General features: G+C 36.8%; 1 protein-coding gene across 3 annotated transcripts in view; it reads left to right on the top strand.

The window, feature by feature from the left end:
- gnptab (N-acetylglucosamine-1-phosphate transferase subunits alpha and beta) overlaps positions 1-22099 on the top strand; it is a 45724-nt gene extending 23625 nt beyond the window's left edge. For 2 of the 3 annotated variants that reach the window (XM_058986217.1, XM_058986216.1), the window contains exons 13-21: positions 441-1537; positions 4255-4454; positions 5008-5227; positions 5569-5682; positions 9388-9473; positions 9856-9954; positions 11987-12154; positions 17160-17250; positions 19471-22099. In XM_058986217.1, the coding sequence (XP_058842200.1) occupies positions 441-1537; positions 4255-4454; positions 5008-5227; positions 5569-5682; positions 9388-9473; positions 9856-9954; positions 11987-12154; positions 17160-17250; positions 19471-19542 (2147 nt within the window). In that variant the 3' untranslated portion in view covers positions 19543-22099. Of the gene's footprint in view, positions 1-440; positions 1538-4254; positions 4455-5007; positions 5228-5568; positions 5683-9387; positions 9474-9855; positions 9955-11986; positions 12155-13249; positions 14378-17159; positions 17251-19470 lie in introns of those variants that run through there. The other variant, XM_034032989.3, reaches the window with a different exon arrangement.
- The last annotated feature ends 2398 nt before the right edge of the window (positions 22100-24497 follow it).

The raw sequence follows: 24497 nt of genomic DNA, 5'->3' as shown, positions 1-24497 counted from the left end.
ACTATGGTTAGTAATTTCCGTAACCTTTTTGGTGTGTAAATGGTAAGTTGCCTTGTCATGTTGTTTTGAACTGTGGATGTTGACTCTATATGTTTCTGTTGTGGTAATTACAGCTTTGTACTGCTTGATTCTATACTAAATCATTTTTTATAGACTAATGCTTTGAACCTTTTAATAGTGGTTGTATCACACTTAGTAAGGGCAACTGATTTTGTTACTACATACTACATACACAGTAGGTTAGCTGAAACATTCTGTATTGCATTTATCAGCATGTAAAGCTCTTTGTGCATGGTGGTCCACTATGAAAGGCGCTATATATAATAAATATTGATTGATATTGATGATTGCTGTCAATGCAAAATAAAGCTTTTATAAGTTACACTTAAAAATCTACATAAACTTCAAGCAAGGGTTGACATTTCTTTTTTGCTGTTTAGATCACTTCAATAAGTTGCTCAAGATAACCTTAGTGCGGAACCAGACCCACTACTTCATTCCTCAAGGGGAAACCAAGCCCTACTTCAGCTTTGGTGGCATCGCCAAGAGAATCTCGGCGGCCTACGCGAGTGACAACCCCACTGTGCGCCACACCTCAGTTGCCAATAAGTGGAAAACTGTTCATCTTCTCCTGCATGGCGGCATGAATGCTACAGTAATCCAGTATAACTTCACCTTCCAGGATGAACAGGACCAGGAGTTTAAAATGGTGATCACTGTGGATGTGGATACAAGAGAGATTATCAAACCCAATGTAACTGAGAGTCCGAAAGAAGACGGGAAAGATGCCAAAATAACAACTTCCCCTCTTGAGACAGATGGCCACTTTGAAGACGTTCCTGTAGAAAGACGCTTCCCCAGATTTCATATAAGGCTTTCCAGCGTGCCGGAGATGGCCATTAATGTGCCCATGGTGAATGTTTCTCTGTTGCCAGCCAGTGTTCAAGCTGAACTGCAACAACTGGATAAAAAGCTGGCAATAGGGGACATCACACTCAAAGGGTACAACCACACAAAAGCTGCACTGCTGGAACCATTTGAATCAATAGCTGAGGAACAAGGTGATGGAAAGAGTCTTGAGTCTCTTAACATGGTCAATAAAGTTGAAATGGAGCAGCAAGGGGCAGGGGGGTCACACAGACCTTACAAGGATCTCATAGGAGAGAATTCCGAAAAAGGGAAAATCCTACTAAATCCAGCTGCCCCCAGTCCAAAGCACACAGAGGTCCAAAAGACAACTCCTGCCAAGATCATTCCTTCCATCCAAATAAAAATCGATGGGAAGATGCAGAAAAACCCTGCTAATAAAGCCCAAGGAAGAGACTTTGTGCCCAAGGAGCAGAACATTCTAAGTGCTCTAATAAATAATTCGAAGTTAAAGGAAGCTGAAGGAGTAAACTTCAAGAACGAAGCGAAGGTTGTTGAAAAGGTGCAGGATAGCCGAGTGGCACTGGGCCGAAGACTCCAGCAGTACACGGTTTCTGTCCAGGGCTTCTTGCCTTGGGAGAGGAGGAAATATTTTCAAGATCTTTTAGATGTAAGTAGGATTTTGCTAAAAACTTCTTAATTTAAACTGAGTTACAGTAAACATGTTTTGAATAACCCTGGTCAGTGGTTCTCAATCTGTGGTTCGTGCACCACTGGTGGTCCGCTGGCTCCCTTCAGGTGGTCCGTGGAAAGGTTACATAATTAACGAAAGGAAGCGGCAGGGTAGTTTATAGATCCCATTGCAAACCCAAAATTTGAGACCTTAAAAACTCAGCTACAGAAGCAGAAAGAAAATGCATGCATGGATAATATCTCCAAGTTAAAAAAAAGAAAAAGGTCTAAACTCTCCATATATAGTTTTGGAGTGTCTAAAATGTATTCTTTACTTGGGAGTTTTCGTGTATTGCGCTCACGTGCACTCAACACAGCAGCTTGTAAAGTAACGCACGACAGGGCGTGTGTTGTGTTGCATTAACATACGGCTGTAGTTGGGTTGGAGGCATTAAGCAAAGCTGAGTGCCTTCAACCAACAAAGCTATGTGTTAAAGCAACACAGTGCACAAGCCCAGGGCTGGACTGCACCAACAGGACGTAAGTCGTAGTCTTAAAAGTCTGTCGTAAACCCTAAGTTAGACGTTAATACATCTGACCTATTTTTTTCAATACGTCTAGTGCACCAACACAATTAGCTCCGATGTAACTACGCCCAACATTAATGTGCGTTCATGTAAATAGGATGTTTATATTTAAATAAATCTGCTAGTTGGGTTTTAAATAAATAATACATTATTACAGTATGTGTAGTTTAATTTATTAGAGTACTCTGAAACCAACACTGAAATTAGAAAATTGATAGAAATGTATCATAAGTATAAATCTGTCCTTACTGCCAAGCAAAACAATAGTTGCAAACAAGCAAAAGCAAGAAATTTAATGCTGCAAAGAAGTGAGGAAAACATTTAGCTAATCCATGTAACTTAGACGTGTACTAGATAAATTCTAATGAAACTTAAATCTTTATTTTACACTTGGCAGCCAACATTCAGCTAACATATACATCCGAAATACATGATTTTTCAGCATATTTGTCATTGGCAATTAAATTTGAAAAAATAAATCTGTTTTTTGCAAAATAAATATTTCTTTTGCAAGCTACATCTGGAATGCCTACATCAAATGCTTAAATTCTGAAAGATCATGTATTTCGGATTGTAAAATAAAGATTTAAGTTCCATGCAGATGTGTCTTTTGGCTAAATGTTAATAAAATATATCTGAAAGTACACATTTCAAAACTTAAGGTATGTTTTTGTTAAAATGCATGTATTAAGCTAAATCTGGAAAAAATTGAATTCCGAAGTGGGTGACATCGATGCAGCCAATTACACCAGTGATCCCCGATTTTGCCATAAACCTTTGCTTTATATTGACAATTTATCTTTCATGTGAATACGACACATACCTGTCCAGTCATCGCTGTAGTGGCATCGAAACTCGGCGTGTTGCACGACAGGCAGTTGTTCGGTGTACATTTACCATGTCTCCAACTGGATTACCATGTCTCTAACTGCATTTACCATGTGTCCAACTGCATTTACCATGTGCAACTGCATTTACCATGTCTCCAACTGCATTTATCATGTCTATATTTTAAAATGCCCTGCTGGCATACAATCTTAGGGTAATAAGCGTCAGACCTGTGTTGTAAATCGGCTGAGAATTCATCAGTTAATTTCGTTAACTCACGTCAGTGAAAACAAAACCTTTCAAACAATTCGTTGTCAACATATTTGTCCAAAGGATTACATCGGTCCCTCAGCCCACGTTAATGTCACAATGCTCGCTTGTACTGGAATCTATGCACTAAACGTAGCATACTTCTTACTTTTATTTTTTATTTAGATTGTATATACCTTTCTACTGGAGGCCTGTTTTTTACGTCTTTATGATGATGTCGGACAGGGTCCGACATTGGACTGGAAAGGGAAAATTGCAATGTCGGACCAATTCCGACATAGGACCGCAAAGGGTTGAACTGGAGGTTTTCAACGTTTCCATTTATTTCCGTGCTGGTCTTAATAGTTCCGTAAACAGAGCTGACATAACCCGCAATGTTTGCCTTGTTAGTGACCAAGCATTTAAAAATGCCAGTCATGTGTTTTTGTTGATAATTAAATGATACAGAAAAGGAGACAAAGACAAAGTTCAGTATCCACGCATTACAAAAATTAATTATTGGCATTTTTAAATGCTTGCACTAACAGACTATCATTGTGGTTAATGTCAGCACTGTTCAGTGATTTGAGACCAGCACGGAGGCTAACATAACACAACTGAGTAGCCTACTCTTGACCAGCTGAATTACGCATTGAAATTTATGTTATGAAAAGTAATCTAGACCTGTTCCTTAAAACCTCCAATTTTTAAAATAACTTTGGTCACTGAAACAAGCCCCCCCCATCGCAGAAAAACAAAGAAAGGTAAGTCTACAGTTATTCTTAATATTATAGTGTTTTTTTTTTTATTTTATGTGCTTATTTTTCAGTCCGCTATACTGTTTATGTGTGATCCACCATAAAAATAAAAAATTCAGGTGGTCCGTGAACAAAAAAGTTTGAGAACCACTGACCTGGGTGATAATACACTTAAAGTAACAACATTTAATGCAACCTCTATCGTACATCTTATCAGAAACTGCCTGGGGACCACATCCCCAGTTTCTGTTTCGTCAGGACACTGGGTTTGTATCGTCTGATTGTCTTTCCAGGAAGAAGAGAAATTGAAGAAGGAGATGATGTACCACACGAACAGTAAGCTAGCTGGGAGGAGACTTAGAGACACATTTGCAGATTCGCTGCGCTATGTTAATAAACTCCTGAACGGCCAGTTTGGGTTCACTTCACGTAAAGTCCCTGCTCACATGCCTCATATGATCGACCGCATTGTCATGCAACAACTTCAGGACCTGTAAGTGGTGGAATGTTATTCAAATTTGTTGCTAGTTTGTCTTTCTTGGTGTAGTCTTCCAATATGTTCACAACTATAATTTCTAGATTCAGGCTGGGTTATCAAATTAACTAATCAAAGAATAACTCTGTTTCCAGTATGAATTTTCAAAGTAGCCATCAAAAAAATGTTGATATTCAAAAAAAAAAAAAAAAAAAAAAGTCAGCTGTGCAGTTTATTGCCCTTTTCTGGGGATGCAAGGATACAGGTAGGTATGTGTACTTGTCTACATACTGTATGCATGTCAGTTTTGCGTATATCTATAGAACCCTTCAGTTGTGATGAAATTTGCTAAGGACAAACTTCAAAAGTATGAGAATCTTGGGGTATATATTTGGTTTGTCTCAATTACGTTTTAAATGCACGTTGGTGGAAGTCATGGGGATTTAATATTTAATGATCTGAATCCTGACAGCTCTAATTTGGAAACACAGTTACGTCAGGCTTTTGTATGGAGTCAGGCTCTTGTCGTCACTGTGTGATGTATGTCTTTTGATGTGTTGGTTTTTCATAGGTTTCCTAAAGAATTTGACAAGACTTCGGCCCACAAAGTACGTCACCCAGAAGACATGCAGTTTGCCTTTTCCTATTTCTACTACCTGATGAGTGCGGTGCAGCAGCTTAACATCTCGCAGGTGTTTGATGAAGTCGACACTGATGGGTCTGGAGTCCTGTCAGACAGGGAGATCCGTACATTAGCAACAAGGATCCATGAACTCCCTCTCAGCCTGCAGGTGACATAGCGTGGAACATATTCCCATGTTGTGCATAGGCGTGTATATCTCTCTGTTGCACAATTGTTTTTGTGGCTATATTCAACCCTATCCTATGCACATTGTTCTAGACAGATATATTCAGTGCAAAGAAAAAAAAGCACTATATAGTGTAAAAATGACCTGCTTAGTCTGCATATACACACAACATGGATTTTTTTGCTAATGTAGATTGCTTTTGGTCCCAAATGAACTTAGTGGTTTTTTGTCGTAATTTAAGACCACTTAATCAAGTTAATCTCATAGTCATTAAGTGCATGCCTTTAGACCATAACTAAGAGTTATTGTTACTGCCCCTGCAGGACTTGACTGGACTGGAGCAGATGCTGATAAACTGTTCGAAAACACTCCCCATCAACATCACTCACATCAACACAATCAATCCTACGCAGGAGGCATACTATGATCCAAGCATGGTAAGACTCCAGTGCTTCTGTTGGTAACTGCACATCCCCACACCCAATGAATGTTGAATGCTGATTTTCCATGGATTGTACAGTATTACTGTGGAACATAAGAAAAGTTTGAGAATGAGAAAAGGCCATTCGGCCCATCAAGGCTGGTCCCTTGTTACCACACCATTTTCCCCTACTGGGGTGTACTAATTTCAAAGCACAGAATCTGGTCTTTTTAAACATATTCGCAGTGGTTTAGCTATTCCTTGCATTTATAACTCTTTGTAAAAAAGTGCTTCCTACCTTCTGTTCAAAACTTACTTTTACTCAGCTTCCACTTAAGCCCTCTTGTTCTTCTCTCTGTGCTAAATTTGCAGCAGTCGGGTTTACTTTATTTATACCATTTATGATTTTGTCCTTCTTTTTTTCTCTGCCGAAGAGATTTAATTTTTTTAACCTGTCCTCATACAGTAGCTCAAGTCCTGGGATCAGCTTAGTTGTCCTTCTATGTACCTTCTTGTCCAATTATGTATTTTTTGTAGTGAGGTGACCAAAACTGCACAGGTGGGGTCTAACTAGAGCATTATATAATCTTAGTATAACCTCTCTGGACTTGTATTCCACGCTAGACCTCTTTCCAGTATGCTCTAGTTTGTGAAAGTAATTAAACGAAACATTCTATATGAATGTTCTGCTCTCTCCTGTCTTGTGATGGTGCTATCTAATGAAGCTTGATTAGTAGATTACATTTCAGAGGTTTCTAATTACAGTCTTTCTAATTATAGTTTTGGCTTCTGATTTAAGGTAATAATAGCTTGTTTTTCAGAATCAGTTTGTTGAGACATTTATTTTTTCAAGAAACTTTGTACATACTATGCATTTTTGTAATTACCTTTTTTTTCCTGACACACAAAGACAAACTTTGGAAACCACTTACCTGTGTTTAAATGTAATGCTGTATTAATATGGGTATAGCAATATAATACAGATACAGTGCCTTGCGAAAGTATTCGGCCCCCTTGAACTTTGCGACCTTTTGCCACATTTCAGGCTTCAAACATAAAGATATGAAACTGTAATTTTTTGTGAAGAATCAACAACAAGTGGGACACAATCATGAAGTGGAACGAAATTTATTGGATATTTCAAACTTTTTTAACAAATAAAAAACTGAAAAATTGGGCGTGCAAAATTATTCAGCCCCTTTACTTTCAGTGCAGCAAACTCTCTCCAGAAGTTCAGTGAGGATCTCTGAATGATCCAATGTTGACCTAAATGACTAATGATGATAAATAGAATCCACCTGTGTGTAATCAAGTCTCCGTATAAATGCACCTGCACTGTGATAGTCTCAGAGGTCCGTTTAAAGCGCAGAGAGCATCATGAAGAACAAGGAACACACCAGGCAGGTCCGAGATACTGTTGTGGAGAAGTTTAAAGCCGGATTTGGATACAAAAAGATTTCCCAAGCTTTAAACATCCCAAGGAGCACTGTGCAAGCGATAATATTGAAATGGAAGGAGTATCAGACCACTGCAAATCTACCAAGACCTGGCCGTCCCTCTAAACTTTCAGCTCATACAAGGAGAAGACTGATCAGAGATGCAGCCAAGAGGCCCATGATCACTCTGGATGAACTGCAGAGATCTACAGCTGAGGTGGGAGACTCTGTCCATAGGACAACAATCAGTCGTATACTGCACAAATCTGGCCTTTATGGAAGAGTGGCAAGAAGAAAGCCATTTCTTAAAGATATCCATAAAAAGTGTAGTTTACAGTTTGCCACAAGCCACCTGGGAGACACACCAAACATGTGGAAGAAGGTGCTCTGGTCAGATGAAACCAAAATCGAATTTTTTGGCAACAATGCAAAACGTTATGTTTGGCGTAAAAGCAACACAGCTCATCACCCTGAACACACCATCCCCACTGTCAAACATGGTGGTGGCAGCATCATGGTTTGGGCCTGCTTTTCTTCAGCAGGGACAGGGAAGATGGTTAAAATTGATGGGAAGATGGATGGAGCCAAATACAGGACCATTCTGGAAGAAAACCTGATGGAGTCTGCAAAAGACCTGAGACTGGGACGGAGATTTGTCTTCCAACAAGACAATGATCCAAAACATAAAGCAAAATCTACAATGGAATGGTTCACAAATAAACATATCCAGGTGTTAGAATGGCCAAGTCAAAGTCCAGACCTGAATCCAATCGAGAATCTGTGGAAAGAACTGAAAACTGCTGTTCACAAATGCTCTCCATCCAACCTCACTGAGCTCGAGCTGTTTTGCAAGGAGGAATGGGCAAAAATTTCAGTCTCTCGATGTGCAAAACTGATAGAGACATACCCCAAGCGACTTACAGCTGTAATCGCAGCAAAAGGTGGCGCTACAAAGTATTAACTTAAGGGGGCTGAATAATTTTGCACGCCCAATTTTTCAGTTTTTTATTTGTTAAAAAAGTTTGAAATATCCAATAAATTTCGTTCCACTTCATGATTGTGTCCCACTTGTTGTTGATTCTTCACAAAAAATTACAGTTTCATATCTTTATGTTTGAAGCCTGAAATGTGGCAAAAGGTCGCAAAGTTCAAGGGGGCCGAATACTTTCGCAAGGCACTGTAAACTGTACAATATGCTGTTGAGAGTTTATTAAGTGAAGAACCAAAATAAATAGGTATCATGATTTTGAACTATTTAATATTTATCAAAGGATCTTCCAACAGGGAACAATATTAAAGCATATTGCACCATGTTATTTTACTTAGCAGGAGAGTTTTTATACTGCTCATAATCATTGTGCCAGCATCTTAGTGGTTTCTATTTCTAATCCCATGACATTTAAGTCCTATCAGGTTAATCTACTAGAAAGGTGATACAAAATTGCAATAAATCTGTTTTATAATTTTTTTCTATACATAGATATTATACACTAAAGGCACAGTTTTCATTTTGTTTGCAGAATGAGGACTATTATGATATAAAACTAGAAAGAAACTAGAGATCTGCACGTAGTCAGTTTTCTTGGATTAGTGGTGACTTTTTTTTTCCTTTCTGAAGAGAGGCAAACTTTGCATTGATGCAAACATAAGACTGTCTGTCTGTAATTGTAACATGTTATGAATGATTAAAGACAACCACGCAAATATGGTTCCTAATGTATTGTTTACAAAACTACTGGTTATGAGTTAACAGTTAGCCATTTACAGCAGTGAATCCCTCCTTAAACTCAATTGTATGTATACGGTTGTAAAGTATCTTCTATTTTAAATGTCTATTTTAATAGGTTGTATGTACAGTAGTGCCCAGGTCTCTAACAAAAAAAAAAAAAAAAAAACAGTCTGTAATTTGTTAAAGTTTTCTGGAGGTCAGGGTAGCACAAATTCAGCATACTGCATATGAAGGGGTCACACAAGAAGTGCTTAGCTTCACTTCTATCAAAAAAGACAAAATGCTTATTCACCACCAGGGAGAGCCCAGTACACAGCCACAGTCTTAAACTCATTGAAGCGCCTGCCTCTGATGGAACACACAGTTTCAAATGGCTGCATGCAGAAATTGTGCAAAGACAAAGCTCAGTTGTTTACTTGCTGTTAAAAGTTTAATCTCATAGTATTTGGGCATTTAGTATTTCCCTTCAACCTGATTTCAAAATCAAATTTCTGAAGTGGAGGAATTAAAAAAAAAAAAGCATGGTTGTAGTTTTTCCTGTGTCGTGTCTTTACAGCCTCCAGTGACGAAAGATTTGGTGGTAAACTGCAAGCCAATTGCTGTTCGCATACACAAGGCTTACAAGGATCAGAACAAATACAAGTATGTCTGTAACCTGCTTACAAGTTGATTAGATTTAGAGCTGGAGGCAAGAAGACTTTGTTAAATGGCTGCTTGAACTAACCTTTCGGTCAGTCATGTTGCAATAAAGTTGTGTTCTACAGTTACAGCCATTCAGAGCATACAAAAAAGTATTTCCTTAATATTCATGTAACATATGTATTCGTATTCTGTTTTTTTTTTGTTCACTTTCATTGCAGTCTTGCCACTGAGGAATGTCCCTTAACTAACATCTGTTCTCAAAAAAATAAAAAGTGTGTGTATTTATTTATATTTAATTTTGAGCTACATCAATGCCTGCGCTCATTAAACTTCATAACTAAATGATAAATTCAAACTACTTGTATCTTGTATTTTGCACAAGGTTTGAAATCATGGGTGAAGATGAAATCGCCTTTAAGATGGTTAGAACAAATGTGTCTCATGTTGTCGGGCAGTTGGATGATATACGTAAAAACCCCAGGTATGTTTTTTTTTTCGGTTATGTTTGTATATTGTCTTCTTGCTATTTTATTGTAGATCTTTGTATTCCATGTTTAATGGAGAAGTCTCTCCTGAGGTTGTATGCTCCAAGGTTCAATATTGTCACTGCTTGTACCCAGGGGGGTGGCAGGGCCAGTGTCTTGCTCCGCTCCACTGGACAACACAGATGCTCACTGACAGTATGATATATGTGCATATGAAGCAAGGGGTTCGGTAGTAACATTGTCATATCAAGCATCAACTAAACAGCCTAACAAAGTGTGTCCCTAATGAGAAATAAGGCTGAAACAGAACATGTTTTGGGTACTGCTGTACACTGGTGTGTACTGTCCCTCTGCCTCAGAGGGCATTATTGTCCTATTGAAGGTGATGGGTCTTCAGTCCAAAGCATTGTTGGGAATGAGAATACCAAGCCAACCCAGATCACAAAAGTACTAATGCTGTATTTGGTGCATATGCTGGAGAGGCTGCAGGACTGAAGGAACCTTTTTGATAAACAACATTTTCAGATATCCTGGCTTTATAGGTGATGCTTCTCAGCATGATAGCTGTCTTTTAAACACTTTTTAATACTGTTCTGTTCCATTAAAAAAAAAAAAGTCCATATTGCACATTGCAAATAAGCAAGTTTCCTTTACAAACAAAATGGTACAAAAGTGTAGTGAAACTCCCCTTAAAATGCAGCTTCTGAATATGTGAAACCTAAACGTTTGTGTCTAAATAATATTTATCGTGGAGCAGTATTTGAAGTATGCACACTCTTGTATTTAGGTTTTAATGAAATAACGCCTTGACTGAAGAAAGACCAACAATTTACTAATAATTAGAAAGTGTATATACCCATAATCATTTTCTTGTTTGATATCATTTGAACTTTAAATTTAAGGCAGGCATTGGTCTTTCAGTTTCACTTCTAACTTATTAAAAATGACTGCACTGGTAACAATTCTTAACCTACAAAATTATAATTCTACCAACGCAATTTAATTAGCCATTCAAAAAATAATCTACATTGAGCTAGTTACATAATGTTAGCCCCAAATTAGAACTTTATTAATTACCTACATACAGGGATTGAAATTATTATTTTTTTTTTCTGCCTGATTGCTTGGAAGTCTTATCGGACCAAACATTGTCATCACATATGTCACATATTGCAGTAATACGAGTAATAAAGCAGACATTAGATTGGACAACGCTGCGTTTCAACACAAAATAACAGGTACATTTTTTCACATTATAGCAGGTGCGAGCAATGCTTTATAAAAGTAATACACAATTGTCCTTCCCTGCATGGATACCTTTTTAAGTACCAGTATTGGTACTTATATCCTCAACATTTTTGTATCATTAGGAAATAAGTCTGTGGTCACTATGAAATTGAGAGGTTTTACAATTTGAAGGGCTGCACTATTTTCTCCTTCAGGAAGTTTGGGGACTTTTACTAGATGCTAAACTATAAAATATATATATATATATATATATATATATATATATATATATATATATATATATATATATATATATATATATATATTACTGTGCAATGTGTATTTAACAAGGCAGACCAACTTGTTAGGGCTTGATTAAAAAAAAGGTTGAGAACCTTTCGTGTCGATTGAATTGTTGATAAAAATATTCAATGACTACAAAATTCGTGATTTTAAGCAAGTTATTCAAATAATTGTTGTAGCACTACAGTAAACTAGTACAACGCCTGTGAACTGTTACTGTGGTTACACTGCAGATCAGTATTTGCAAGTCGTCTCTTTCAGAGTACAGTACTGGTTTAACATTTTAGCTGTGCTGTTTATCATGGTTGCTATATAATTTAACTATTTATTTTAGCATGGCATTTAGAAACATAAATGGACATAAAAACTTGTGTGGGCAAAATGTGAAAAAAAAAAAAAATTTGCTACTAACATTTAGTAATAGCAGTACTAGTAGTCGTAGTGATAGTAATATATTATCTTTTAGTTTGAAACTTGACATCTTTTGCAATACTGCAGGAAATTCATTTGTCTGAATGACAACATTGACCACAGTCACAAGGATGCCCCGACAGTGAAGGCTGTGCTGCGTGATTTCTACGAGTCAATGTTCCCCATCCCGTCCCAATTTGAGCTGCCAAGAGAGTATCGAAACCGCTTCCTCCACATGCAGGAGCTTCAGGAATGGTAAATTATTCATGATTCAATATCTCCGTTATGTATGAATGTCTACATCAAGGACTAGACTAGTGTTTTTAAAGACATTAACAAATACGCTGTCAAAATGTTTGCCTACCGTGAACTACAGAGAAATGAACACTTGGGTTTTAATTAAATAAGTTTACAAAAACAAAACAAAACAGCTTTATTACTTTTCGAACAGTGGTTATTGTTAACTCTGTTTTCCGTTAACAAAATGTAAACCTCTGGAAACTTTCAGATAAGATGTTATCTTGAAGTTCGGTGAGCTGTGGCAAAAAAAAAAAAAATAACCAGGGTTGGGGTCGTCATAATAGAACTTTTGCTCCCTAGGCATGTCTAATTTGACTGTATTTCAGTTTAAGAAGTACTGGTTATTATTTTTTGATTTTTTTTAAATGCCACCTAAAAATGTAAAGGTTTACATATTTTTTTTTTATCATTCACTTCAAACATTTTAAGCCAGATTGAGGTTTACAATACAAGTTGAAACCATAAAAATGAAAATAGGGGAGTTGCCAAGTAAATTTGAGAATTACATCAAACCAATGAATGAGGAACAGGAACTGGCAAATAGTACAGCTCAGAAAGCAGACAGCACACGTAACGATCACATTTCGGCAGAGCAACTAGCAACAAGAAATAAGTCTTTTTACATAATTCGGGGGATGCGTGCTCAAATTGTTCATTTTGTACAACCGCTGCAGTTCAACAGAGCTTATAAAATTCCAACAACCCCCGCCTCCGGAAACAAAAAAAAAACAATGAAATTGGTTTAAACTGAAAAAATAACAGGAGAAAAAATATAAAGCAACTGTATAAACATACCCATGACCCAACTGAAAATACTGTCAGATTTTTTTTTTACTCATCAGCTAACTCGCCAAAGCTAACTCGCCAAAGCTAACTCGTAAAATAAATCTGATATTTTTAATTGGGCCATAGATTTTAAATATTACATCATTTGTTGTTTTGTTATTGTATGTTTATCTCCCTTCGTCATTTTAATTGATTTATGTCGGGGTTCCTTCTTGGGGAAATTTAGCTGAGACAGACTTTCCCTTATATCATTTCTATTGATAGAAGCTGTAGATGTTCCATGAAGTAATAAACTGATGTGTTGTGAAGACGAGACACATTTTCCTGTTGAAAGGCATGTGTGGTTTGTATCCAGCAGTTGATTTATTAGGGTCAGAGGCCTGTACACAGTTCAGATCTTCATGTTATAGGAGAATAATTAATGGTCCCTGCTGTCAACACCTCAGTGCAGATAAAATAGGGGCTGTTAACGGCTGACATCTGTAGAGTAACAACCTGGCTAAGGGCCACTATGTGAGCTCCATGAGCTTCTGCAGTTGCATAAACTAGAAAAAGTCATGAGGGATGGTGGTGGTCCAATGGCCAGTTGGCACGTTGCCCAAATTTCAACCCTCTCTTAGGGGCTATACATTTCAAAACCAGTAGGAATGTTATTAATTAAAATGCTTCCCCATAGTAAAAGTAATTAAGAAGTGATTATCTGCAGTCAATCATGAATATATTTATGTTTGTTTCATCCAAACCTATTTCAGTCTAATTAGAAGTGCAATCAGCAACCATTTCAAATTGAGTATCAGACGGTAATTGATAATCCGTGCATTGACAGCATTTTAGTAAAAGATGTGTTGACAATACAACTTGCATATATACTATTTGCATTGAGAAAACTTTATTATCAAAAAGCAAAAAGATTCTGCCATTTCTCATCACTAAACAAATACAAACGGGAGCGCTTTAGTCTAGCAATGCATACTGGGTGCTAACATCGGAAAGCTCCAAATAAATTATCAGGACAGTTAATCGATGAATGTTTAATTATGACTTGCAAAACTAAAGCTATAGAAATCAGTAAAGGATGAATCGGTTAATTGTTGTATCGCTACCTATTACTTCACTGATCATAAAGCACTGAGCTTAGTGGTTGTGTTAGGGTTCAGCAATCAAGAAGTACCTCCTTCATTTAAGTTTTTGATACCTATCCAAGAAATCACTTAGACTTTACACACTTCATACAGTTAGGAACTCTCATTTAAAATCAAGCCATATTAATGCAGCTCATCTTCCTCTCTTGCACAGGCATCAGATGGCATAATGCTATAACTGAGAATTGAATTGACAGATTTTGAATAATAATAATAATAATAATAATAATAATAATAATAATAATAATAATAATAATAACTTAATAAACCCCAATTATTTTTAGACCAGTCCCAGCTTCATCAAAAAAGTAGTTTTTTGTGTGTTTATTGTAAATAGTGTTGTGTGTAAACTGTGTTTGTAAATAGTTAATGAAGAACTGGGAGATCCTACCTGCTGTGTGATTGCCAGCTGTGGGTTCCTAATCAGCAGGTAGGTGTGTTCTAGTGGGCCGTCAGGTATAAAAAGGTCCTGATTATACACCTCAGGGCTGCTGCAAGGCCATAAGCCAAAGGACTAAAGATCGTCCACGCTACCTGGACAAAGATGAAATCTGAGGGGCTGAAAACACAGATGACCGGGTGTGTGACCGAGGTCAGGGTTTGTTTACTTGTGTAATGAATAAGGATTAGTTCAGGGATTTTAAATTCTAGGTAAAAGCATAGCTAGGTGTAAAAGAGGGACCTTCATTGTTTAGCAGAGTAGTGCTAGTCGTCTTCACGGCACCTTGTATTTGTAGTTCTTGTACAGTGTTTTGTTTTTGCCTTTCATACACTTTGTTGTATGTCCTCCGTGAGCCACCATCGTGCCTGTGTGTGCACATAAATAAAACCTGCGCAGCTGCGGGGCGTCAACAACAAAACCTCTGTCTCCTGCCTGTCAATGAGGCACACCCCCTATTCTCCACTGTTACAACTTGTTAATCCAAAAAAGAATTACTGCAACTGGACAAAGTTACTTTCTGGCAGCAGGCAGTATTCAGCTCCTTATTAGTCACGGGATGTCAAGGTTGTCATCGTGGAGGTCCATCTTCTGAAAACAGCCAATGGCTGTAATTTTATAGTTTTGCTGCAGTTTAATTACATTGATGTGTTCACTGATGACAGTTTATTATACCGTTCAGGAATGTGTTTGCAGGGCTCCATGTTCTATTTGCGAGAGAGGGAGAGGGATTATAAAATAGCAGTATAATAAACCTATACCACAGAGACCAGTAAGGAGCCAGATTCCGAGAAGGTCATTGTAATCATTACCTTTATTTTGGCCCCTTTTGGAAGTCATTACAGTCTTTTAGTGAAAAGGCTTTCAAAGAAGAACTTGGAAACCAACAACTGGTTAATACAGGCATAAGGACTGATATGTAATGCTGTATGAAGACATTAGCTGAATCATTTGTCTGTTTAACTTAGTGTATTAGTAATGCTGCATCATAGTATATGTAATTATCACACAGTGACATTGAGGGACTTTATGTTGCTGAAGTACATTTTGTCATGAATCACTAGTGGACTTTATTACAGTATGTATTTAAAAAGCTGTTAGTAAGTACCTGTAAAATTTTAAAGTGACTTTTCAGGCTTTGTTATAATTTAAGCTGACATTTTTAAACTCTGAAATGCATAATTGCAGTTTCATTATAACTAGGGCTTCTGTTTTTCTGATTTTATTAATTTAATTTTCAGTGCTTATTTTTAGCTATTTTTGAGTTCTATATGTAATTTTTTTTTCCGGGCTTTTGCTTTTTATATACTATATGAAATTATTGTTTTCAGCTACTTTAGTTTTTTTCTGTCACAAAATGTATGGTAACTCGACAGTACCTGCACACTTCAATTGTACCTTCTTTCCTTTGCTGTCTTCCACAATGAAATCCTTATGGTCACGGACATATTCTTCTGGGGTTTTTGTGTGTTTAGGCATTTGTTTATGTTTCACCACAATTTGGAATTCTGTTTTAAATTCCACGAGCGTGTAAATACTCCCTATTGAACTGGAATATAGCTTTAAATCTCGTGAGCAAGAACAATCCTCCGTTTCTAATTGTAATCTTGTTTTAAATCTTGCAAGCGTATTACAACCCTCCAATAGAAATGTAGGAATTTAGTTCTGTAGTTGGTGTGGGTTTAAAGTATTCAGAACGAATCAATGCAAGATACAAGTCAGGAAGGAGGGACATTGCCCAGCTGCACTGTGAAATGTGTATATTTTTTTGTAGGTTGTTTTATTTTTCATTTTTTACAGGGAAAGGGGTCAAGTAAATGTGAATTGAGTAACCATTTCCTTGGAAACTGTGTTGTGTTTCTGAAAGGGGAATCCACCCACTAATCACATACGTAATCAAACTGTTCCTTTAAATAGGCCTCCTTGTCGTTTCTTTGGTCCTCCTCTTCCTCTGCCTCTACCTTGCAGCGTGCCTTTTCTAGGGGGAAGGTGGCCCTGAGTGTCACATGTCCTGCCCACTGGCATTAGTTGTCATTCAATCAATCTACATTACATCTTAGTTTGGCTAGCGTGTAGGGGCAGCTATCGAGCTCCAATGGACAAGGCCGTGGGCCAAATGTATATTACGGTCATTTGTCAAATGCATAAATAATTGTTCATTTCAAATCCTTTCTGAAAGTGTTTTTCCGGTGTTTATTGGATGTACACCGATTTCATTTTTTTTGTATCGGGGGGTGGGGGTGAGGGGGGGGGGGGTGTTTTTATTGTTTTTTATCGCATTTAAACCCAAAAATCAGAAGCCCTAATTATAACCTAGTAATTGACATGGAGTCGATTTCATCAGGGACTTACAGTATAGGCTATTATCTTAATGAGTTACTTTAATGAGTTTGGCACCATACTTGATACACAGCTGTGTTCTATGATTCCCTAGGTCAACTCTGAACGTGAGTATCGTACAAGAAAAATGAACCCTTTTGTGGCAGTAATGTCTAACATACTCATTTTTATATTATCTTTGCTGAAGGTTCTCCCTGTAGATTTTGTATGTACTGAAGTACTTTTTTGTGTGTGTTTTGTTTTGTTTTTCCAGGAGAGTGTATCGAGATAAGTTGAAGTTCTGGACTCACTGTGTCCTTGTGACCTTGGTTGCCTTCACAATTTTCTCCTTTTTTGCTGAACAGGTAAGTAGTTTTACCAACTGACATAAGCATGTCTACCATTATGTGATCGGAATTAGTACAGTCCATGTAAACACTATTTAAAAAAGATTAAAAATAATAATAATAATAATAATAATAATAATAATAATAATACTTTGTCTTTCACTAGTCTTTCTCAACTATTTAATCCCCCTCAGTATTGTATCATACTGTAAGTCTACACAAAGTATTCAGGACAGTAACGAAACAGCTTAATCCCAAGATGTCTATTCTATAAAGACATTTTAAAATAAAATAAAGAAAATGTTACCAGATATGCAAAGCAGTGCGAGGGTCCCAGTATTTTGGCAAGTGAATAAACAGTGCTGATATTCCTTAGTCTTCATGTGCAATCTAAAGAAACTTCAACAAGAGACTTGGTCTGGTTAAGTGTGCGCTAAAAATGGGACTAGCATTCTTCATTAAATTGTTTTACTAATAAGGCTGGAATATCTTCAAAAGAGGGCTGAGAAATGTGACTGTGGTGCAAGGCAATTTACAGGTCTAGCTTCAACTGCATGATGCTGTAACATAAGCATGTCAGGTTGTAAAAGAAGCACATTTGATGGGATCTTGTGCTTCAAATGTTTTTTTTTTAGTTGAGAAAAGATAAAATGTCTGGTATACACAGCTGATAAAATGCTTAGTAATGTGAAATTTTAAGTTTTTTTTTTTTTTTGGTACAGTGATGAAATCCAAGAAGGTTTGAGGTTGGCAGCATTTCATTGGCGTTTCGCACAGAAGCAAATACTATTTTGGTTCTTGGAAGTGCGCTCTCCATAGGGATCTGGCATAATGAATCTTTGACATATCTATATCAATTAAACCCTAACTATATAAGAGTTCAAAATTACTTTTAAATACCACATGGCACTGTGTTGATGGTGTTGATACTGTTATAAAATGCTTCCCAATCGATTAACAATTTATATTCATGAACAGGCACAAAGATTAGAAAATAGATAGTTGTATCACTTGGGAATTCAACCTGTGTGCATGCCAAGAACCCATGCGCCAATGCACTGTGCCTTACTTACCAGTCATTTATACCTGTGTAACGCTGAAACTTTGAGTATCACCGTTGTGCAAAGGGGGGATTGACCTATCCCAGTTCAGGTTGAAATAAATCTGTCGCTGCTGTTTTGTCTGGTTTGAGTAGCTTCACAATTGAGAGGATAGGTTTGCTCACTCACTCTAAACTTTTTTCAAAGTATAACGTGCGCCTATTTACATATTTTTGAGGATGATGAAGAAGGGTGCGCAGACTGCATCGACGCTTGTTCTCTGTGATTTGTTTTTCAAATTTGTCGTGTTTCCTGTGAACGTGCAACATGCATGGTAGCGGAGGCACGTGTCGTGCGTACAGTTCTGTGCCCACAGCTGAAATGAAAGCAGGAGGAGACACGACTAAAACTTTAATAATACTGAAATATACAGGCTTCCTGAAAAGCGAGCGAGAACTGCTGGTAGTGGATCACAGTAAATCAATGAGCCTGTATAAGAGCTACTGTAACCAATGATCTAGAATAAACCATTTTATTTTTGTGTGATATTTTGCTAATAGTACCACATTACAACTGATGTGCTGTGCATCACAGCAGTGAGATTAGGAAAACGTGGTTTACGAAGATATGTCAAATTGAAATACATCAACCCTTTCTTATGCAGTGGATTATGGGACACTAGAAGACTAATGGCTTTTCTTTATTTTTTGGAGTGTGTTTAGTTACAAACTTGCTGGGACTTTCTCCCAAAATAAATCTGGATGTAACTGGACTTGGACCCTAGTCGACTCCAGTTTTTCTTATTTTTAAACTGACTTTTATAGTATAATAATGAAAACAAGGTACTACACATTAAAGATAGGAAATTGCATTCCTGCTTTGATTAATGTACAACAAATATGAAAAAAAAAAATGCTTCATGCAGTTTTTAGTTTGCAAATGTTGGAAGCTTCATAGTGGTAGCATGCATTTAGAAGAGTAATGCCTCTTCAGGTCAAAGTTACTTATCTGACATATGAAATGTGTCAGATAAATAACTTTGTTTTGACTTATCAGTGACGTGTAACTACATTTAGGAAGAATTAAGAAATCCGACTTCTTCAAACACAGCTTCTGATGGTTTAAATATTCATCCAAATGTAAGCAACCAAGAGCTTTCCCTATTAATAGTAACATAATTCTGTCTTTTTCTCCCCAGCTTTTTGTACTAAAACGCAAGCTCTTCCCAAGACGAAGACACAGTAAGGAAATCAACCCTGAACGGGTTTAGAAGGAGTTTGTTTCATCTACCTCTGTTTCCAGAAGTCCATCCTGAGGAAATGGCTTGCCAGACCAGACAGCAGATTTAGAAATGTGCAACTTCCAAAAAAAAAAAAAATTGGATAACCAGCACTGCATGATGTTCCTTTGATTGGCAGTGATCAACTGTTTGGAGTACTCAGCTTTGGATTGCTGACATTTTATCCTGCAATAAAAGTGGGTGATTGGACAAAGGGCAGCGGCCTTGAATGTAGAGCCCTGCCAACAGGGTGTTTATACTGGAAACCTGAGCTACCAAGGGACGTCGAGCAGGATTTGTCGTGGCCAAGCTATTCCCAGTCATTTCTCTAAAGCTTGCAGTCGCAAAGCCAACAATGCTTTAGAGTTGCTGCTTTGAAATCGGGTTCTGGGACAGATGCAGTATTAAAAAAATGATCTTGTAAATTGGACTGGGAGCGAAGGTTTGCAGAATAGATTAAAGTAAATAGTCACGTTCATAATTAGAAGCTGTTAACAACTGTGTAGTGCACTCCATAGTTTGAATCTCTAGGGTGGGGGGTAAGGGGATTGTTTTTGCATTTGCGTAACTAACTTCTTGTTACACAAGTGCCTATTCTTTGATGTTTGAATCCAGTGAAAATAGCTCCAGAGAACCACATGGGCATGGATTCATTTTCTAGTGTTTTTTTTTTTTTCATGTTGTAAAACATTGGTGGAACTCATACAGTACATGTTGTATTAACTGGTATTTTAGAAGTTAAGGACCAATGCCGTTGGCAGTTTAGTGGTGAATAAATCTTTTTTTTTTCTTTTTTTAAGGAAAGCATACAATAACTGATTTGTAAAATATTACTTGGACTGAATCCGTTTTTAAGACTCTTCTGGTTAAACGGTTTCTTGAAAGACACAGCACATCTTTAAAGCAGACTGGGTTAAATGTACTGTATACCATATCCTACCATCTGGTTTTTTGTTTTAATTTTAGGTTCCTGGAGAATCACTGTTTTGCTTTGCTTTACTTTGCATGAATTGTTTCTTTAAGAAATGCCGTCTATTTAATCTCATTCTGCCTGTTATTCATAAAGCCAGTTATGTGTATGTTCAGTAGCACACAAAACAATAAGCCCGGCAGTCAGAAATGCTAATGTTAAATGTTCTTTTTATTGCCATGGGTCCAAAATGAGCCCTTACCCATTATACTTAATTTGTACTCTATGTGGATGAATGGTTGCGTTTAGGATGTTCAAATGGTTTGTTGGAAATCTGATTCTGTTTTAAGGGTAGATAGCAGCTTTTAAATTGTTGGAGTCAAGTATGGTTTAAAAATTGTTGCAGTAGAATATTTTTTTTAATTTGATTTCATGGAGCATACAGCAATGTCAAGCCTCAGGCACTTTAAGTTTTGTAAATGCAAAATAAAGACAGGAAGCAAAAGCCCTTTGGTGAAAACCCTGGAGTTTTGAACAGAGACTTTCAAATGAGTATACTTTTGCTTGTGATGCACCCGCAATGCCTGCTCTGGGACCAGAACACGTTGAACTTTTGAACTGAAAGAAGTAGCTATCTCTTAAAGGTGTCACTCTAAGTAACTGCTTTTCTGCTGATTGTATTGTTAAACTGCATTCTCAGTATACAGTCTACTGGGCACCTATCCCTTCTTTAAAAAGAAAGCAGATTTTTTTTTTTTTTCTGCATCACATGAATTACAGCAGATAGAGTTATTTTTGGTTGGCCCTTTCTGTGACTGTGGGTCCCAGCATATATACTTTTTCCTGAAAATAACATTTGATAACATATATATTTATATTTATAGGGGTAGTTCATTTTATGTGTTCCTGTTCTCATGTCTATATAAAAAAAAGCCTTCCTTGCATTTGCACATGTAAAAATGCTTGCCGCATTATCTCCACAAAGTAATTATTTAGTCCAGTTCTAATTTTCAAAAGATGTGATATAAGTATTGCATAATCCTTTAACCTGAAAAGTATTTGATGAATTGAAGACTGCATTGCCAACAAGTGACTTGCTCTGAAAAAATCTGGACATCAAAGGGCAGGACTGAAGCCTGGCTTTCACCACCAGCAACAGCCGTCCTGCCTGGCTCACTTTTCAGCTGACCCTTTCTGTGGCTGTTAGTCCCAGCCGGTATTTTTGAATCAATACTCAGGTAAAATGTAGATGATCTTCTTTCTGATGTGTGAAAACGAATCTCCACTAAGTTTTTTCCAGCTTTGTACCTCTGGAGTCATAGATTATTTAAAGCAAAACAAATGACAGCCAGGTGGCAGGCTTGCATCCTGAAGACTGTTGTGTACACCTTTTAGATTGGAACGAGTGCAGCAACAAAACAGGACCAGCTAGATTGTTCTTGCATGCTTCCATTCAGTAAATAAGATCATCATCATCCTCGACAAACCTACTGTGTCATCTGTGCATTTATGTGTTGCCTTGGAAATGGTTGTAGGCTTTAGTTTTGCATTTTGCTGTAAATACTGCTTTTCAGTTGTTTTAAAGCGCAAGAATGTCATTTTTGTATATTTTGTTAAACTAAACACTTTTGAATTTTATGGTGGTGGTTCTTTTATTTATTTCTTTTTGCTGGCTAAATGTAATACATTAGAAATACAGTAGTACTAAAAAGATGAAATAATGAAATTAGACAAACCATTACCTCAAGCATGTTTAAAGTTATGAATAAATCAGAAAAGTTCAATTTCCTGAAGCCATTTATAAGCGGGTAGTAATATAGGTGGAGGGATGAGATGCAGAGTTGCAAGGGGAGGGAAGATGAGAGTATCAAGATTTTCGAAGGCTAGTAGAATTTCTTTTTTTTTTTATAAAGAAAGCAGGTTAGAGTTAATGTTTAGTTAACTCTGCTTGACAATTAACCTCCACGACAACCCGGTAGCAATACCACATACAGCTGGTTTCACAGCACTTGATTAGCAATAGTCTTGGGCTACTTTACCTAAATTAACATTAGGTAGTCCAAGATTAGTGCTAATTGGAATCTGTGAAAGCAGCCATTAAAGTTTATAGGAGACAGTTAATCCAAGGAATATACTGTATGGTAAACAGAACAGGCCAGTGCAACTCCATCATTGTCCACGAGGGGGAGACATATTACATTGTGCATGTTGAGGATGAAACAGGCATACAGGTTAGAAGTTACTAAACCAGTACATCTCTAATTAACATGCCACAAAATAACCATTGGCAAAAGTAAGGCGTTTTTTTCCAAGATGAATGGAACGGGACACAAAGTAAGGAAAAAAAGTGCAATGCTAACCACTTTAAGATGCATTGGAAACACACATACTTAAAATAAACCCATGATGCAATATTTTTCTAAGTGTTTATGGCTGCATTTGTTGAGCTGGCTTGTTTCTTTTACTGAGAAAATAGGTTGTAGGGCTTTAACTATGAGCTGAGGCTGTTGAATATTATCACCTCTGCCAAAATTGAGCTTTGAGCTTTGCTCTTTGCAATGGAAAACCATTAAAAAATATAAATACATAATTGCCACCTCTAATCACTTGTTCCAGCCTGCTACTTTCTAGGAAGTCACTACAGCTGCTATTCCATTACACTATCTATCTATCTATCTATAGTTTGAGAAAAAGGAAAACTGCTGTGTACCAAAATGATAAATAAGAAAAAAAGAAAAGGATATTTCAGGTACTTAAAAAGGTAGAATAATTGATTACAAATCAATTATCAGGACGTTTCAGACTACAAGTCCTTCATCGGCTGAATACAAAAAAAACAGTGAAAAAAACTTTAAGTATGAAAACACATACATCTAAAAAAAACTTAAAAGTTAAATACACCCAATAGTTAGTACATAAACCAACTACACTAATTTCTAATAATTCCACAGGTTAGAGCAGCTGATAATTGTTAGGTCAGTACTTGTGCTGCAACACTGCAGTTGCAGTTGGGTTTAGGTTTTTTTTTTCCATGCCTTCATTGCAGCAACAGCAGAAACTCTCTTCTGTCCATATTATTCTGAGGGGGTCACAGCAATCGAAAAACCTTCATCCTAAGCAATATAATATAGTTAAAATGTTAATGGTATTATTTCAACTTTTGCTTATATTACTCTATTGTTAAAGGTGTTTTGTTATGGCACAGTTGCATTTGTGTATATATAAAAAACAACATCCTTATGAAAGAATACATTCCAGTAATAAAGGGACTTAACAACACAGAGTTTAAACAAAAGCAGATTGATATGGACATGTAAATGGACTTGGACCCTAATAACAATAATACATTAATGAATTTGTAATTACGGACCAGTTGTAGTATCAGCGCTGGTCTTAAAAGACTTTCTATGTAAAACTCATCATTAGAAAGTTATACCGTTAGAAATGTACAAACTGCAGGTTTGAAAAATGAGTGCATTTGTGTATTCAGCTTTAAAATGAACATCAACTATCGGTTTACCCCGGTTTGAATACATTCTAAAAACAAAACAGACTGCTGCAACGGCACTTTTCTACAAGACTTCAGTTTATTCAGAACAGAACACTTTTTTTTTTCTTTTAAACAAATGTTTTCTACATGGATTGTAAAACGATCAGTCCCTTTTTAAATTAGTGTTTGATCCCTTTTTTCTCATCATTGAAAAGCCCAGAATGGATCTTAGATGTTGCTTTAAGCAACAAGATGCTTGATATCTTGCTTATGAAGCATACTTGCCTTAGACACGATAAAGCCACACATTCACGAATCAGAACATCAGTTACACAGTGGACAAAGGTCTATCAAAACTAAACTACTGACCCTAGAAATTAATTACAGATGCAACAAAGCGTCCAGTTATAATCACCTAATATGTAAATAATAATAATAATAATAATAATAATAATAATAATAATAATAATAATAATAATTTGACATTAGACAGATTATACCGTGAAAATATTTGAAAAACTTTGTGAAAAAAAAAAAAAGGGTTTA

The sequence above is a fragment of the Acipenser ruthenus genome, chromosome 14 (genome assembly GCF_902713425.1).
Source record: "Acipenser ruthenus chromosome 14, fAciRut3.2 maternal haplotype, whole genome shotgun sequence".
NCBI classification, from domain to species: domain Eukaryota; kingdom Metazoa; phylum Chordata; class Actinopteri; order Acipenseriformes; family Acipenseridae; genus Acipenser; species Acipenser ruthenus.
Note: the sequence above shows the minus strand (reverse complement) of the source record. Positions and strands in the feature narration are given on the sequence as shown.